This window comes from Ursus arctos, unplaced genomic scaffold (assembly GCF_023065955.2).
Source record: "Ursus arctos isolate Adak ecotype North America unplaced genomic scaffold, UrsArc2.0 scaffold_19, whole genome shotgun sequence".
Lineage (NCBI taxonomy): Eukaryota > Metazoa > Chordata > Mammalia > Carnivora > Ursidae > Ursus > Ursus arctos.
Window position 1 is genome coordinate 17,902,979 of NW_026622863.1, and position 19,747 is coordinate 17,922,725.

Here is a 19,747-nt window from a genome sequence, read left to right on the forward strand (position 1 = left end):
AGAGATATGTTTATCAATATCACACTCCCCATAATCACCATATCAGATGACACAAAACTTCAATAAACTTTTCTACTTGGAAGGCGGTGGAGAAAGCCCCTTTCTTACCAGTTTATAAATAGCAGAAAACTAGAAAAACACTTGGGCGTCATTTAAATCTCATAATTCTAACAGAGGCGGAGATATTTTTCTCATTTTTTAAAGTTCCAGTTCATGACAGACTTTACGGAGTGAGTCATAAGAATTTATAAAATAGGCTATAAATACAGCCCTTTGGTAAGATTGCAGGTAAGAATGTCAAAATATTACGAGATTACGCAACGGGAAGAGCTTGAAGGGGGGAAAATGACTTTGTTGAAATTCAGTTTAAAGTCCACCTCAACTATTTCAAGAAGCCCCTTGCTGCCTGTGTAGACATTTCAGACATTTTATTGCCTAGCAGACTTTATGATAAAGGCTTCCAAAGATTTGCTAAACATCCCAGAAATCCTGACTCAACATCATCAACAAGCATGCATTCAACACCAAATGTGGACGAAGCACAGTGCTAGATGCCTCTTTCTTCTTCTGTCCTCTTCTCTTTGCTTTCTTATGGAATGAAGAAAAGAAAAATGAAACCCTTAGAGGACATTTTAAGTAACCTAATTAGTACATACCAGAACCAGAATGAACATTCATGTTTGATTCCCTCTGAAGTCTATGTGTACACCAGCTAGATACAGGAAGGGCTGACCTCATTCACATATAAAATAGGGATGACAGGGCGCCTGGGTGGCTCTGTTGGTTACACATCTGACTTGGGCTCAGGTCATGATCTCAGGGCCCTGGGATGGAGTTCGGCATCAGGCTCCTTGCTCCGCGGGGAGTCTGCTTCTCCCTCTGCCCCTCCTCCTGCTTGTGCGCTCTCTCACTCACTCTCTCAAATAATAAATAAAATCTTTAAAAAAAAAAAAAAGGGGGCAGGGCGCCTGGGTGGCACAGTGGTTAAGCGTCTGCCTTCGGCTCAGGGCGTGATCCCGGCATTATGGGATCGAGCCCCACATCAGGCTCCTCTGCTATGAGCCTGCTTCTTCCTCTCCCACTCCCCTTGCTTGTGTTCACTCTCTCGCTGGCTGTCTCTATCTTTGTCAAATAAATAAATAAAATCTTTAAAAAAAAATAAAATAAAATAAAAAATAAAAGGGATGATATTAGTATTGGATAATAAGACTGTTGTGAGGACTGAATGAGATGGTAAATGTGGCCTGCTTTTGTCAACACATGTATGTGCAGACCATTAAGTATCGGGATCAAGTGTTCTCACATCATTTGTGTGATAGTGACATCACTGAATGCCACCTGTATACTCAAGTTTCTGAACTCAAAATTGTGATTATTTTTCTTAGTTTAGAATACAACTGACTTGAACATCTTATAGATGCCTATTATATATATATATATGTATAAAGTCTTAACATAATATATATTATGTATGTATTATATTGTAATTTGTATATAATTTCATATAGTGAAACAGATCTAAGGAAATATGATTTATTAAATAAGATGATAAGGAATTAGACCTCTCCAGAAAGCTAGAGAACAAGAAGCCTCCATCTCTCATCTTCTTTATAGACCTCCTGATAAGCTTTTTTTTAAAATAAAGATTTTATTTGTTTATTTATTTATTTGAGAGAGAGAGAGAACATGAGCGAGGGGTAGGGGGACAGAAGGAGAGGGAGAGGCAGAGTCTCCACTGAGCAAGGAGCCCGATGCGGGGCTTGATCCCAGGGCCTGAGCCAAAGGCAGACACTTAGCCAACTGAGCCACCCAACCAACTGTGTCCCAAGACCTCCTGATAAGTTTTTAATCCACCTTTATTTCCTAGCAAACTCTTTTCTGCTCTGTTGCTTAAGGGCATGGCCTGGGTTTTTGGCTATTTATTCTTAGGCTACCAGGAGAGTCCAATGCCGTTGGCTCCACAGGCATTCATAATCTCATCATAAAGAATATGGGTGCTAGTGTGACTGTGTGAGTTCATGTCTTGACCTCATCGCTTACAGAGGTGTGATTTAGTCATGCCATTAGTCTAGCTGTGTCGTTGTTACTTAATCTGTAAAGTGGAAATTATAATAGGTTTTGTGAGGCTTTAATGAGCTAATGCATACAGCACTTATTACAGGGCCTGACACATAATACGTGCTCAATAAGTCTATATTTAAAAGTCTGTAATGTTATCATTACTTATCTGGACATGATACTACGTTTCTCCGGATGACTCCCTATCCCCTTCTCGGTCCCCTTTCACTCCTTGGTTCCCCTGTCCCTCAACCAGTACATGTGTGTTCTCACATCAGTAGAAGCAAAAACAGAGAAGAGGCCCGCTTAAGGATGAAAAATACAGCTGAGAAGGGAGAGCACGTGGGGGCGTGATAGCTGCATCTCTGGCACCATTAGTTTAGGTGTTTATTTTCCCACCAACTTTTCTCTGTCTCATGAACTCACCATTGCAGGTTCAAAGATTTCCTGGACACATTCAATTGTGTATTAATACTGAATAACATATAATCTTTTTTTTAACCATAAAATTAATTACACTTTTAACAATTTTAAAATTTGTTACATAGCTAAAGATTACATTAAAAAAAAAAAAAACGGTAAGCACACCATGTTCAAGAATGTTCTCAGAAGATGCTTGCTCCACCCCACCTCCCCACCACAAGCACACATTCCAGAGCCACACCACGCCGTCTCTAGCTGCAAAGAGTCAGCTTACTTTCCTCCGGTCCTCTGAGCTTCCACCATCCCCCGCATTACCTCAAATTCTCCCCTCTCCTCTCAGTCGCTCATTCCACTGTGTGATATAGTAACGGCAGCAGCAATAAAGGGCAAACACTTCAGTAAGAGACTAATATAGGCTCTTTCCTTATTAAGTCAATTAACAGAAAATAATTTCAAAACAAACTAGAATGGGTTAAGAAAGCAAACCTGGAACAACAACTGAAATTTTAGGATCCAGTGTACTATGTAAATTCGCAGAATATCATGGTTTTGGCTGGATACCTGGATATTAGATCCATAAGCCACTCTGTTTCCTGGGACTCCCTGTGTCTGTCTGAGTAGCAGCATGTAAAGTGGAAGAAACACAATCAGAGAAGCCAGAGAACCTTCTCACGGGTGGAATCTCATTGAAATTATGTAACTATTCATAATCTCATCATCTCCTCTCTAAATTGGAGAAGATATCTTCTTCTTGTTCTTTGCAGTAAGTGAGTTCTTTGCAGTGAGTTGATACATGACTCACATTAGGAAAATAAATAAATGAGTAATAAAATAAATGGTGAGCCAATTCTTCAACCTGTAAGAGATGCCTTCAAGTCCAGAGTTCACTGCAGACACAAATTTCTAGAAATGGAAATATACAAATAAGGACTCTCATTCACTCCTTTAGTAACCTTAGAAAGGCAGGATTTCACACGTGACACTAGAGAGCTATTCCAGAACCATTTGTAAGGTTTGTTGATACCAGTCTTCGCCTCTTTCAAAATATCTGCTACTCTGTGTACCTTCACGAGCACAGACTCTGAGCTGATGAAATGAAGGGGTGTCCTTTGTTTCACAGCCGACAGCTCATCCACAGGGAGCCTTCTGCACGTGGTCTGAGTCATTCCTCTCCTTAAGGATGTCCCTTCCATTTTCTCTAGTAAAACATCTGTCGGACTTTCACTCTTTTAGGACAAGGACACATTTTTGATTCGTGTATCACAGTATCACACTGGTTGGATTTTGCATGGCAGTTACTCAATAACTGATTGTAGGAAGGACGTACAAATATTTATCAAGCATGGATTTTACTAAGTGTGAAATATGGTGCTAAAGAAATACAAGGAAAAAGAATAATGAGGATAGGAAAAGAATAAAAAACTGAGAAAGAACTACTTTGGTTCATATTATATCTACTGAAAAATTCAATGCTTTCTAATTTATGTCTTGAAAGTCACAGGATCCGCACCTCTGGTACTGAAGTCTCCATTCTAATTTCTGGAAAAAAATTTGCATGTTTTGGATTTGCTGTTCCTTTGCAGAATTACTTTAACTGTGTTAGACAAAAAATCTCGTTTTGAGAAGAACAGAATACACTTTGGAGAGTCATCTTCCTGCCAGAGTAAGAAGGAACTTCTTATTAACACAGCGGGAAGTGGCATGTGAGAAAATGGGCTCCTTGGGTCATGTTAACATCAATCCTAATGACGGAAGTTTTGGAAATAGACATTCTCCGTCTAGTACAATGAATATGTTTTAGAAGCCCTACTTAAACTTCCTTGTTTTATTCCAACAAATTCCCCGGTTTGCTTCAATACCGCTGTTGCACTAAACTACAGTAGTATGTCGTAGAAGTAAGTGGTAAAAACTTCATCATCTTTGTGAAATTAAGGCTACAGGTGCAAGAAAATTCCTACCTAGATGCATAGTGCCTTTCTTGGAAGCTCATTCTACAGTATTCTGACCATGAACACAAACTGATGTCACCAGTGTACCCAATTAAGAGTAGCTTGCAGAGTTCAGAAGTAAATGTAAGAAGACACCATTGGTGCAGTGGCTGAGAATAGATCAAAGTGGACCATGGATATCCCTGTGTTGGGAAATAGGACCCTATTCTGCATTGTGGCTCCCACTGATATTAAATAACCATTTTTACCTGAGTAATATGTTTCCTCAATTAACACAGCTCAACTACTTCTCTTTCATACCAACATATGACACAAAAATCCCAGTGTGTGTGTGTGTGTGTATTTTGTTGTCCATATTCAAGTTAATACATGCTCATTTAAAGCATCTCCTGCCTCCTCTTCCCAATCCCACCCCCCAAAATATGTACGGAGACCCTCCATCTGCTGTTCAATTACTGCTTCTTGGTCTGTAATAATGTCAAGAACATTTTAAGGATTTTTAGAACTAACGTCCCGAAGTCAGGGAGTCTTCCATTTTCACTGCCAGTGGTTTCGATGCAACATGAGAAAACCATACAGGATATACTGTGGAGTGGACACAAACAGCTACACCGATTACCATAACCATTAGATACAGATAAACTGATAACAGGTTGCCCAAGGAAAAGTTATCATAGAGTATATTCTTTCCACTATAATATTGGTGAAACGCCTGATGATTTTTCCAGGGAATGGCCCTTCCATTCCCAACCTCTCTGCTAAGGCAATTTCTATAGCCAACCCTCAGTTTCTTCACCTAAAAATGAGAACAATACGATTGCCTTCTTTCAAAGGTTAAGGTGAATCCCAAATTTGATAATGTGTTCTAAGTTTCCTCATAGTTTTTAAAAGTGGTTTTACACTGAGTATCATTATTTCTAGCAGATACTATGCCAAGTATCGAGGCATTTTTAAACAACACCCAAATAGTTCAAAGATCCTAGTGTTTGGTGTTCATATGGAGAGAGACATAATGTTGTTATATCTTGACTTGCTGTTTTCACCTAGAGAGTGAAGCAGACTCACCCAACACAATCATTCTCATGTACCTTTTACTTTAGTTAGGGCCAAAAAGAAAACTCTCAGATTCCAAATCTGTCAGTTCATATAAGGTTCTATTTTCTGAATGTGTGCTTTGTTTTGTAGTGTGTTCCATTTTTATCTTGGAAAAGTAGAGCCCTAAAGCCACAGTCTCGTGTGTAACTTTCTGCAGCCAAAGAACCAAAAGAACAATGAGAACAAAAGAACTCTTTAGTGTAAATCCCAAATAAAATTTGATTCATGATTAATTCTTCAATATTTACATAATTTCTTTGGAGAAATTCTAATTTTCTCTGAGTCATCAAAATAATCATTCATAACTGAAAATTTTAAATATTATATGATAGCAAAAATATGGGGGGAAAATAGAATGCAGTTTTACACAATGTGAAGGGATTAAACGTACAATTTTTATTATTTTTTTTAAATTTCAATAAGGTTTATGTGGTTGCTTCTTTTAGGCAAGTAAGATGCTAAACGTTTGAATAAAGACTCTCTTCTTGGACACACTACTGTGACCTCATTGCTTACAATGAAAAGTGGGCAAGCTCTGTAGTGAAGTAATGCTCACATTGCAGTGAGTGAGTCCAAACGTGCCTGGGAAAGGGTGAGGGGTGGTCAGAGATGACACCAAGAGGATGTAGCATCTGTTTGGGAACAGGAAGAATGAGCAGGACTTTTTTAGGTAGAATAAGTAGGCACAGCATCCTCAGCAGAAAAAAATGCATGAGAAAATTTTGAGAGTTTAAGTTTATTTAGGAAACCATTAAAATTAAAGGACTAGAATAGTGTGAGGGGAGCTCAGGTCAGACAGATGAGCATTCTATCATTTCCTTCCCATCCTTCCCTTCCATCTTGGCTCTTAACTTTCTTCCTTCATTCACTCCTTATTATTTCTTTCTTTCTTTTTTTTTTTTTTTGAAAGATTTTATTTATTTATTCGACAGAGATAGAGACAGCCAGCGAGAGAGGGAACACAAGCAGGGGGAGTGGGAGAGGAAGAAGCAGGCTCCCAGCGGAGGAGCCTGATGTGGGGCTCAATCCCATAACGCCGGGATCACGCCCTGAGCCAAAGGCAGACGCTTAACCGCTGTGCCACCCAGGCGCCCCAAGATTTGAATCCTTATTGAGTATTTCTTATGTACAAGGCATTGTGTTAGGTGCCAAGACAGGTATGGCCTTGGGCTCATGTCACTGAGTCTATAGATCAAGAAAGACAATGAAAGTAAATATGTCTTTTCAAAGCTTACAGTGATATACTCATGAAGAAAAAAACAAAAGGGCTGAGATATATAAAATATTACAAATTATTCATATCAAAAGCAGCAACAAATATGAAAAGTCTGAGTTAGGAATATGTTCACAGTGCTTGGAGACCTTAACAAAGGATGGTGTGGTTGAAGTTCAAGATTCAACAGGGAAAGGACATCAGAGAATACATCATGAAGGACCTTGGGAACTGTGTGGAGGAACTTTTTTTTTTTTTCACCTGTAGGAAATGGGGAGCCATTAGAAGAAATATAGCAGGAAAGTGATATGATCTAAACCACAGGTGAATTTCATAGATCATTCTGTGATGCATATTTGCATATGGTAACCACCTGCCACATGTAGTTGTTTAGCCCTTGGAATCTAGCTGGTGTAACGGAGCACTTGAAATTTGTATTTTGTTTAATTTAACTGTATTCTAATTCAAAGAGCCACATGTGACTAGTGTCTAATCTAATGGACAGCACAGCTCTAAACTGAGTTAGAGATTAGTTTGGCAGCTGTGTGGATATCAAGGGGTTGGAGCCAGCCAAATGGGACTTTTGTGAGTGATCACATTAGAGATGATGGTGTCGGAGTTTAGAAAGTAAAATAAACAAGACATGGTGATGATTTGGATGTGGGAAGTAAAGGAGATGGAGGAATACTGAAGAACTACCCTTATGAAAGGCCCACAGCCTCTTCCTCTTAGGGGAAATCTAAGAGTGAAAAACATCCTTTAAGTCTCTTAAATATCTTTTGGGGGCTACCATTCATGCCAATATTGACTTTATATGAAAGGATTTTCAAAGTTGATGAAGCTACATTAACAATAACATAGAGATAGTGTGAAATTAAAAACAAAAAAAAGCACTTCATTATGTAGCAGTCGGACCATATGACCATCCCCGGGATTAAGATTTAGTAATATATTTAATCTATTTATCGTGGCCTTCCTAATTTTTAGCTTCTCTGCTAAACCCCATATATTAATTTCTTATTTAATCCTCCATATAAATGACTTGAGTAGCCCATATAAATTGTCCTGACTCTTAACATTCGTGGTTGCAAAATGCAGATAATACACATTTTTCCCCAGGCATTAAGTTAGTGAGATACTAAATATCATATCCTGACCATAGTATGTGAGACTGAATATTAGACAGCTATGAGGATATTGATTTTTGATTATATATTTGTCCAATTTTAGTCAATATCATTAACTGTAAAAAAAAAATAGTGTTTATGGAAAACATGCACACCCAAGGAATACTAAGAGTAGTGCATAACTATATCAAAGCAGGTATTTTTTTAATGTCATAAAGTTATATATGCATTGAAAATTTCATTGGACATTTAGTAAGTTTAGGCTCATTAGTACATGCTAAGGACTTACGGTAAATGTTGGGAATTAGCAGGTGCACAAGATGTGGCCTTTAACTCTTAAGGGCTGGAAATACATTTATACTGAAATAGCTTGTCTACCTATCTGATATACAATAGTACTAATATAAGCGCACCCTTCTAGTGTTCAAGCAGATGTAATTCTCTCTAGGGGGACAAAAGTATTTTCCACCAAAAATACTCATCCCTAAACACAATGCCTGCCTACATGGTCTAACTTAGTCTTGTATAAAGCGCAAAATCTAATATCATGGACTTGATGATTAATAAAGGTGATCCAGACAGGCTTCCTCTTTCTCCAGTGAGAAGATCTCCCACACTTCATGACCTTCTGGGTCCTGCTCCCTTTCCATACCTGTTATCTCCAATTTCAAACCCTCGGCTTTGGAAGGACATTGAGGTCTTTTGCTGTCTTCTGCACTATTAAATATATTTTCCATAACTTTGGAACTTCTTAAGGACTTTTATAAAAAAAATCTTATTCTCATTTACTATGAAGCTACACACCTCACCAGACCATTCCAAAACTTGATTTGAATCGTGAGGTGCATTTGGAAGGCCCTTTAACTTGAACTGTTTCACTCCCCAGCAAACTAGCTCCAGACACACAGAATAAAGCTAATAAACTTTTGATAGATAGATGGAAATGGCATTTCTCCATTTTTAGCATCTTCTCTTCTAAAATATGCAATAGTATGTTTTCCTCTATAACACTAAGTCAAATCTGATTGTCCTTTATCAAAAGCAAGGTTGTATAATACCTTGTGTCAAATCAGAGAAATATAGAAATATAAGGAGAAATAAAGGCTTGGTTGAAATGACTCCCATAAATATTTGAACATCAGATAAGGATGTCAATCTCCCTTTGTTGGGATGCAAAATAGAGGATTTATTTTGCCTTAGGAGTATAACAGTGTTAGATAACACTGCTCAGCTCACACAAGCATCCTTGTTTCTCTCGGAATATAAGCATTACTATCAAACTTTGTTCCCTAGAAGAGACAAAGACTTCACCAATCAGAAAACAAAAACAAAAAAAACAGAAACTTTTAAACCCAAGATCAGCATTTTCCAATTTTGTTTTCTTGTCTCTAGATTCTTATGCTATTTTTACCACTCTAGACCCCTTGTTTTAAAATACTTTTATAACATATTTTATCAAGACACGCAGCTTCATGGTTCTGGATAACTACGGCCATCCCACACTGAGAGCACTTCAGCTAACCAATCTGCCTCGTCAGTGTCCGCATCTCAAAATGTAGCTCAGAGACCTCTTTGCCTAAAGGAAGACACTGTCCTGTGGTGGTAACATGGCTTTGGGGGCTACATGGCGAGCAGGGTGAATTTAGTCAAAGTACTTCACTAATCAAGAGGCTCAGAGCTCTTACCCATGATAGACATGAAGATAGGCTGTGCAGATCTTCCTTCGAGGAAGGCTGTCTGCGTTGTGTGGGGAGAGGTCTGCAGACAGACTTCAGCTACCCACGCCTTAGAATCGGAGAGCCTACGTTCCAGAGTTTATCTGAAGATTAAGCAAGCAGAGGGATAAAGGCCCTTTTGGCATGAGGCAGGACTCCTCTGATGATTAACACTTGTTCCAGAGAGACCCACGGGGCTGAGCCAAGGTTGTGCGGGGACTGTGCTGCTGTTCGATTTCTCCCCCTGCTCATCCTGCTTTTTGTCTCCTTCCAATCACAGGTGCTGATCCCTAACAAACATCCTGGACTTCAGACTCTACTCCCAGGGAAAACAACCTGTAACAGTTTGTTAAATGCAAATAGAATGTGTGTAATTCATAGAGTTACTGTAATGAAGTGTAAGTGAGATGCATGTGAAGGGCACTATACTAAAACACTAACTAGACACGGATAAAGACCCACAGATTATTTCCAGTATCACCTGTTGAATATCGACACTCACATGGGAGGACACATGTTAGAGTTTGTTGAACATAACTACAGAGAGTATCTTCCAAGTGAATTTCTACTTCATGCCGTCTTATATTTTTAGATACAGAAATACTGCTAGAGGGGCGCCTGGGTGGCACAGCGGTTAAGCGTCTGCCTTCGGCTCAGGGCGTGATCCCAGCGTTTTGGGATCGAACCCCACATTAGGCTCCTCCGCTATGAGCCTGCTTCTTCCTCTCCCACTCCCCCTGCTTGTGTTCCCTCTCTCGCTGGCTGTCTCTATCTCTGTCAAATAAATAAATAAATAAATCTTTAAAAAAAAAGAAATACTGCTAGAAACACTGCTATTCGGAGAATTTACCAAGACCCCGAAATGCAGAGACCAGGGTTTGCCTAAGGCAGTCACCAGCCTGAATTCTAAAAACCCTGTATTGTAGTCATTACTGAGGTCTGGAGAATGGAGAAAAAATGGGGTTTTATGATAAACTCTTGCAAGAAACAAGTAAATTCCTCACTCCAAGCAGGTAAGCCTCACAGCATTTTTCAGGATGCCCTTTCACAGCCTGTAGTGTAGTTATGGGGACGGGCCCCAAAGCTACAGTAAATGAAACTAGGATTTTCTGGCAGACTCAACATGAGTACATACTGCCACGGGTCCCATGAGGACCAATGTCCCAAGGGTTCTCAGGAAAGCTTGGGAGATGCAATTCCCATCACATATAGCTGGAGTTTCATACAAATAATTTCTTTGACTGCTACAGGTTTAAAAAATGTTTATTTATTTATTTTTATCTTTAGGGAGTTTCTGAGACAGCATAAGATCCTGGAATGATATGGGAGGCAACTATTCAAATGGCCGATGAAAATCCAAACCCCTACCACTCTGGGGTAGGGGTTGGCAAACATTTTTGTCAAGTAAATATTTTAGGTTCTGTAGGCCATACACTCTCTGTCACAGCTACTCGACTCTGCAGTTGTTGGGCAAAAAAGAATTAGGATGGTTGTGTTCCAATAAAACTTCATTTAAAAAAATGTCGTAGGCCAGATTTGGCACACGGCTATACATAGTTTAATGACCCGTGGCCTAAGGTAATAGAGTCAAAGTATTCACGAAAGTCATGAGTCTCCCTAAAGTAAGTCCTACAGAAAGAAAAAAAGGGGGGGAGGGGAGAGGGAGACTCATAACAAAAAAGATGCATATCCTGTTACACATAGAGGGATGAGTATCGTGCTACTTGCCATGCTCAGTGCATTAGAATCTGGACCGCAGACCAGCACAGGAGCGTGAGTGTGCTCCCCACATGCTCCTGATACTCTGCAAAACTACACACAGTTCAAAGACAGAATGTGCTGCTTACATTTTCTCTTTCTTAAAAAGTGCAATGTACTTTAGCAAATTACCATACCTATGAAGTCCTAGTGCAAAGAAACTCGAGTTCAAACTGATCTGGCCGCAATGTCTTTAATCCCAATAGTGTCCCTTCGAACACACTTAGGGAGATGCTGCTGTTGGAGAAAGGCAATGTATATCTATTTTTCAAATTTAACAGGCATAAATGCACTGTTATGTTATAAAAAATGTTTTGCTAAACATTGGTTTGCAGCCTCTATATGGAAAATTTATAGGAAGATGCAATTTTGAGCCAACTGCTAGCGAAGATGCTATTTAGAGCCACTTATAATGAAATAAACCCCTTAGTTATGAATCTGTTATTATATTTCACTGAACTCCAACTGTTTCTTTCTCACTGCTTAATTTCATTCTAGCTTTTGTTATTATGCCTAAAGAAACCATTTTAACATTTTCTCGCATGCACTTTTAGTATCAAAAATTCCATCTACAAGTTTTCAGCTTTTTGCCTCTAATTGCTCCACTGGTTGCTCTAACTGCTTTAATAAATAATATTATCTGGTTCTGCTAGTCCTAGGATTCTAAGGTCCCTGCGTCACCCTGCATCACATATTATTTATTATTCCTCTAAGGAGAAAAAGGAGCACTTTTCTATCCAAAGCATTTCTTTAGAGAAATAGAGGAAGAGAGGATGAGAGAAAAAAAATTTTTATACACACAGTCCCCTATCCAAATTAATGTTAGGTTCTCTATAGTGTGAGATATTTCCACTTCTGCCTCATTGGATACCTATGGTTGCTTCTATTCAAATTCATTATGAAACTAGGAAACTTCTTCCTCCATGTGACCCTAAAGTTCCATAATCTATCTTTATTTATAATTTTTAGATAGCATGTATCTAATGAGATAAATGTGAAGAACTTGGGTTTTCCATGGCTATTCAGCCAGCCTCCCTACTGTAGAATAAGGTCCATGAGAGCAGAGGCTTTGTCTTTACAGAAATTCCCTAGAAAAACCTGAGTTACACTGATACTAGTTGTACAACAAAGTAAATAAATCCTATAACACACACGTGTGTGTGCGTGAATGAATAGCTATCTGCCCAAATGAACGTATGACTTAACTGATGCATTAACTACTGCTTGTTGAATTAGCAAGTACAGCGAGCTTTTTGGAACAGTGATTTGAAGAGTTGGTACTTCTGAACTGGGAGACAATCGGACTTCTACCTGGCTAAGAGGATGCAGAAACTAAATGACCAAGTTTTAATTATTTTAAAAGGATTCAGTCCTCACACCAGATCTTTGCACGCTGTTGGTGAGAATGCAAAGAAGTGCACCCCCTATGGAAAACAGTATGGGAGTTCCTAAAAAATAATTTAAAATAGAATTACCATACGATCCAGCAATCTCATTTCTGGGTATTTATCCAAAACAATCGAAACCAGGTTCTTGAAGGGAGATTAGCGCTCTAATGGTCATTGCAGCACTCTTTCATAGCCAAGATGGGGCAACAACCTAAATGACCTTCAACAGATGAATGAAGAAAGAAAATGTGGTATACAGATAGAATGGAATACTATTCAGCCTTAAACAGAAGGAATATCTATACTGTGCCACAACAGAGGTGACTCTGGAGAACACCACGCTAAGTGAAATAAGCCACAGAAGGATAAGGACCACATAATCTAAAAGAGTCGAATTCATAAAAGTACAGAATGGTGCTTGCCGGGGGCTGGGGGAAGGGGAAAATGGAGAGTCGCTCATCACTGGGTATTAAAGTTTCAGTTCAAATGGACGAGTTCTAGAAAGGTGCCATACGATAGAGTTAACAATATTCTATTGTGCACCTAAAAATCTGTTAAAGGGTAGAGCTCATGTAAAGTGTTCTTATCACCAAAAAAACTCATGTGAATAATAAAGTACATTAAATTAAAACAGACAAAACTAGGTCCTTACCAAATATGGGAGTTACTACAAGAACGAGGAGAGAGTCAATCAATACACAGCCTACCCTCTAAATTAATGCCAGGTTCTTTACAGTGTGAAATATTCCCACTTTTGCATCACTGGACATCAGAATGGTAAGAAGAGTGTTTTCAGGAAAAGAGCTCATTAACAACAAGCCAGATAACTGCAGTGAATTATAAAAATGCCCGTGTTCAAATAGGAAGAACAAAATGCAATCTCTTCTGTTGAGTGGGCACTTACATTCAGGAGCGGAATTAGGACAACAGAGCACTGTGGCTACCATGCTCGTGTGTCAGGCTACTCTGGCTGCTGGATGGCCATCATGCCCACTCTTATTTTAAGCAGCTCATGTAGTCTTACTCAAGGCGAATGCTCTGAAAAAAACAGGAAGCAACTACCTAAAAACAACCGTCACGTGTCATCTCAACACCATGGTAACCCCACATACACACCTGAAATAAATTTCTTAAAAGGAAAAAAAAATGAACCACAGCAGGTTAACATGAAGGCACTGAACTACATTTTAATACTTACTCTGTGCTAAGAATTTTTACCTTACATAGAAACAGTTAACTGCAAAGAAGAGCATTTCAAAGTGTCTGTCACAAAGGATGGGCTCAGTAAACATGAGTTATCATCCCACTCCTCATGCAAAATGCCAGAACATAGCAAAGCACGCACACACATGGTAGTCAACGGTCAGGAGAAATCTAGGTTGAAATCCTGGCCCTGCGCCCCCTAACAGGGAACTCATCTTTTTAGAGTCTCAGCTTCCTTCTTCATAAAACTAAAATCACAGTGACTGCTTCACAGCATCTTCTATGAAAAATAAGTGAAATGATACATAATAGGAACTTAGCACAATGTCTGATTTATGCTATTGTTAGAAGATTGTTTCTTCTTTTACGTCCTTAATCACAATTGGGTTTACAGCCAATAATAACCAAACCTATACAAAGGGGTTGGACTTGGAAGCGGGGAGCATTCCATCCATGCTCTGGTTAATTCCACAGACCTGGGATATTTTCCTTCCTTGTTGGTATGCATCCCGAATGGAACAAGGCTATTTAGACAGTGAGTAGTTTATGATTTCAATTAAAATTGGTCCTGCTAATATAAGCTGTTCCAACAAGCAGAGGCACAGCTGAAGTCACTGAGATCACAGTGAAAGAAAGTGTGGCAGAGGGACAGAGGATAGGCATTGTGTTGTCAGAAAAACCTAGGTATGCATCACAATCCCACTCCTGATTATTTGTGTGATACTCAGCAACTTAGGCTTTTTATCCATAGTTTCCTCATCTGTTAAGTTGAGGTAATGAGTGTATATGTTACCATATAGTCATGTTAGGGAACGAAATGAGTGCATTTAGCACATCCTTACCACACACGGAGCACTCACCAGTAACAACATTCACAGCAGTAGCAGGGGCAAATTACACTAACTGCGGCTAATGGAAACATACAAGTATTTAGCCAGTAACTGTTATAGGAAAAACAGATAATGCTGCACAGTCAGCAACCTTCAGGAGAAGAATCTCTGTTAAAATAACCACTGGATTTTTCATTTGCATTCACGGCATACATCGATGGTGGCTTTATTAACTGGCAATGCTAATAACTACTACATTTTTAATTCAATAACTTAATTATTTCAGTAACCCTGTGAGGGACACGCTATTATTGCAAAATACAGATGAAGAGAAAGAGTCTCAGAGAATTCCAGAGACTGGCTAGTGGAGGAAGTGGCAATGATAGAATTTGAACTTAAGTCTGTTTAAGTTCAAAACATAACAGCTTTTAAATAATTTACCCAACATTATTCGCTATTACTGAGAGACATGTAGCATTGAAAAAAAGTAGCAAATGTTTAATTAATGTTCCTGGAAGGGAGAAGGTGAGACCTTCTATGTCATTGTCTATTTTCCCCTGCAAGAGAATATAGAGACAAAGATAAAGATACAGATAGAGGTATAGGTAGAGGTATAAGATATAGGTTTAAGTGTAAGAATTTTAAAATACATGCTATTTCCAGCTTGACGATGTGCTCTAAAAAGAAGTTGAGTCTTATGGGAAGTTGGCCAACCAATAAATGACCGCATATTTTAACAGAGCAAATGCCACAGTAAATGCCTATTTCTTGCTGGATGGCAAAGTAAACATCCCCCTAAGAGATGGGTACACTCTCGTCAGCGTATAACATACGAGAGTTCTAAGGAGACAATAATGCATAGCTATTTGTTACTGAGTAATTCCCTGAGTATCTGTGTCCTCTAGTTCTGTTTTAAAAGGTTAAATGGCTCTAAATCTGTCTGCTAGACTCATAAGGAACCATGCATTGCTCTGGCTAGTCAGGAAATTTAATTTTCTACTCAAATTAACCAATTGCGCAAAGCGAGAGGCAAGCTGCTCTCCATAACCCAATGAAGTGGGGTTGTGGGGGGGACAGGGTTCTGCGGAAAAGCAGAACAGGTGCTGGAACACGCAGTTGATGATTCTTCCATTCTCATCCCATGTAGCCAACACCCGCACTCAGACCTGTGTGGGACTGGCCTTCTGAATCGCACGCATCAGAGTCCTGTTATAAAATGCTTTGAAACAGTATTCAGCCCTTCTTTGCATGGGACCACAGATGCCAAGGAACAAGGGCTTGCTTGAAATCTATCAGAGACACAGATACATCCGTGTCATCAGACGGTATCTTATCTGTCCATCTCTCCCGGTAACACAGCCTCAAATCCCCTTTAGCTTGCCTGAAAACAAAACACTCCTAAGCTGGGTAGTTGTTGCTAAGCAGTTTCAAGCTTCCTCTACACCTGCCTTCCAAAGCAGTGACAAGAATTTGGAGCGCCTGGGTGGCTCTGTCGGTTGAGCGTCCGCCCTTGATTTCAGCTCAGCTCACGATCTCAGGCTCTTGAGATCGAGCCTGTGTCAGGAGTCTCCAAGCTGAGCATGGAGCGTACTTGGGATTCTCTCTCTCCCTCTGCCCCTCCCCACCTCCCTCTCTAAAAAGTAAATAAAAAAAATAATTTCAAAGGACTAGTAATAATAAAAATAACAACAGTAATAACAACAACAATTAACTATAATGACGATCATCACTGGATTCCCTGGGTACTAGAAACAGTAAATCTCCACGTTTGCATCAGTAAATGGATAGATAGAAAAATGTGCAAAAATATGTGAGCAACCATAAACCTGGATTTTTAACCAGTTCTGCCAAGTTGAGGTTGCCGTACTAGGGCATGACTAGTTCCTCAGACCTCATTGTAGCTGATCAAGACCACGTCTCTGCACTGGAAGTCTGTACCCCCACTGCCACTGTGGGTTCCATGTTTGGAGTTTATATGACCTTGCCCCGATATCTGAACCCCCCTTTCCCTAAAGGCCTCTGACTTGACATACTCCTGAGCCCTCTGTGTGTTCCCTGCTGAAAAGAGTAAAGCTCTTGTCAAATCAAGTGTTAAAACTGGCCCTGTCACTCAGTTGAACCCAACTTACTCACTTCCTTCATTCTGTCTCATGCTTGGAGATGCAAGGAAAGTGGCAATCGCTCCTGTCTGTGTTCTTTCAGAGAAAACACAGCAACATAAAACAGGACAGATTCATTATTCAACAGACATCATTGCCCATATTTATATATCAGGATTTCAATATAGAGCCATTTCATAACTTCAACATGTAGTCGGAACATAGAGTTTTCTAGATACTTATTGCCCTTATTTCAACATTTGGCCCTTTGAGAGACACGGTTCTCTTAGGCAAATATGGGCATTCTGTGTGGCTATGGCTTGTTGAACTTCTTTAGAATTGAGAATGGACAACTGACCATTTTTCAAAGCCCCAGGTGGGATTTTATCTCCTTAGAGGTTGGGCTCTTTGAAGGAAAACTTTTTTTTTTTTTTTTAATCCTTTTGGAATATATGCTACATTATCCTGAGTTTTGAAGTGGCTTGTATTAAAACCAGCTTTTCTGGATCTGAAAAGAATTATTTCTTGCCCAAACTAAAACTATTTGGGACACTGATTATTCTGTGGGTTTCAATTCCAGTCTCACAGCTTCAGTACCCTTACGAGTAATGGGAATTTAGTACATAAAAAAGAAGTGAATAAATAATACTTCCAGAAAGCTCACTGGTCCAGAGTTTCCTTTGATTAAAGTAGGTAGAAGTATATCCATTCAATAAGTTGGGATGAACTGACATCTAATTCACAGATTAAATGCACAATTCTTTAAAATTATATTCCTCCAGATCCCTCCCCCCCCCCTCTCTCTCCTGACAAACATTTCTTTTTTTTTTTTAATGTTTTTTTTTAATTATATTATGTTAGTCACCATACAGTACATCCCTGGTTTCCGATGTAAAGTTCGATGATTCATTAGTTGCGTATCACACCCACTGACAAACATTTCTAAGACAATATTTGAAATCCGCACTCAAACACATCATTAGCCAACACTTCACCCTTGGAGGCCAGTGTACAAGTTATAGATTTTCAGTGATCTTTTGGAAGAAAGCTATTTAGCTTGAGTACCTGTACTCTCATTTGGATGACTGGCAAAAGAGAAAAGATGTACACAGTTCAAAAGAAAAAAAAACAGAATTGAGCCTCATTTCTAAAAAAGGCAGAAAAACCTTAATAAGGGATTATTTCATCTTGGGGAAAAATTCTGAGCAAAGAAAGTATAAACAAAAGGGTTTTTTTGTGTGGTTTTTTTTTTTAATGGCAGAGAAAGATTTTGTCTAAAAGACACCAATCCAGATATGCTGACCTATCAGAAATGTCCATGACATGATAAGAAAATAATTTCAAAGCCAAACACCAAACACAGAAATAAAACAGGGGTCTCTTAATGCACTGAAACAGTAGTCTCATGCCCCTAAAATCCTCATATATAATTCACTTAACTGTCAAAAAAGAAAGAAGACAAACCGGTGATACTTGCCCAATGCCAGGAAAACAAAAACAAAAACAAATACACAATCAAGCAAAGAAAATATAAAAGATCCACTCAGATGCACTGCAGAACGTACGCAATTTTGCATTTTCAGTGAGTTCTCTGAAAGCTGCAACAGCTTTATTCACCTTAATATTCCTGGCTCTGGGTATCGTACGTAGCTTTTAGTGGGCGTGTATGAACATGCGTGTCTACACGTGCACACGTGCACACGCGTGCCTACACACTGTGTTGACCAAAATTCCTCAGTCACGTGAGCAGACTACCAAAGGGAACCACACAGAATGTACGCATAACTGCATTTTGTACTGGTGTGCTTGTCATTGAATGTGGCCTGGACGCCTTTTAAAAAAGAAATACCTTATAGGACTGGAGGTGATATCGGGGTCACGAGCAGTCACTTGCCCAATCACAGAGTTGAGGGCGGCGTTTTCATGAACTTCCAGGAGGTAAGTCGGCGAAGAGAAGACAGGAGGCTCGTCAGCGTCCTCCACAACGATTTTGACTGTTGCCGTGTCTTTAAAGGGCCCCCTGCCGCTGAAACGTGGGTCAATATGGACATTGGCTGCCTCTACCTTCAGCGTATAGGATTTTTTGGTCTCAAAGTCCAGAGGCTGTTAAGAAATGACAAAGATGAATGTTTCTCGCTAATGACCACAGCAGCAAGAACAAATGAGTATAATGCTGATGGATGAGAGTTATGCGCATTTAAGCCCATTTGTGAGCCTTAATGGGATCACTCTCCATTCCCTCAGATTCAACCTGTAAATTCTACAGGCATTTATTGGTATCTGTTTATTATACAAGCTCAGTGAATCTAATCTCCTATTGTTTTGTTTTGTTTTGCTCATTTCACTTGGAATTCACAAAATATTCACAGTCATGAATTGTGCCATCAAAATTTCACTTCAGAGTCATAATAAAATTTTACTAGTGGTGGCATGACCTGCATACCAATGAGTCAGTTAATCAGGCCTCTGCTGGTAGGAGATAAGGAGGCATCGAACACAATCTCTATCTGGGAAGAATATTTTATCATTTCTGCAACAGTGTGTGAAATGTAAAGAACTGGAAATAATCATTGTTTAGTCCAAGGAGACATTATAAAGCATAATTTAGCACTAATCCCAACAAAGGGTGTTTTCTTATTTCACTTCCAAAAGCACTGCTGCTCTACTGATCATGTGGCTAAAATGAGGTTTATTATTTTTTAGGGTATTCTTAGAAGGTCTCTTTTCTAAGTTCTGGGCTACGAAGCAGGTGGGCATATAAGGAAGTATGTATGCAGGTGCATATTTATCTGTGTTTATATTTAGAAGGAGGAAGGGTGAAAGCAGTATATATAGATAACTAGGTCGGGCTGTGCCTCCACCAACCACTTAAAAGCAATTTGAAATTAC

At 39.3% G+C, this 19,747-nt stretch overlaps 1 protein-coding gene across 1 annotated transcript in view; it reads right to left on the minus strand.

The window, feature by feature from the left end:
• CDH8 (cadherin 8) overlaps window positions 1-19,747 on the minus strand; it is a 355,394-nt gene that overhangs the window by 138,675 nt on the left and 196,972 nt on the right. Inside the window, exon 8 of the mRNA XM_057314604.1 lies at window positions 18,708-18,961. Coding sequence (XP_057170587.1) covers window positions 18,708-18,961 — 254 coding nt within the window. The remainder of the gene's footprint in view (window positions 1-18,707; window positions 18,962-19,747) is intronic.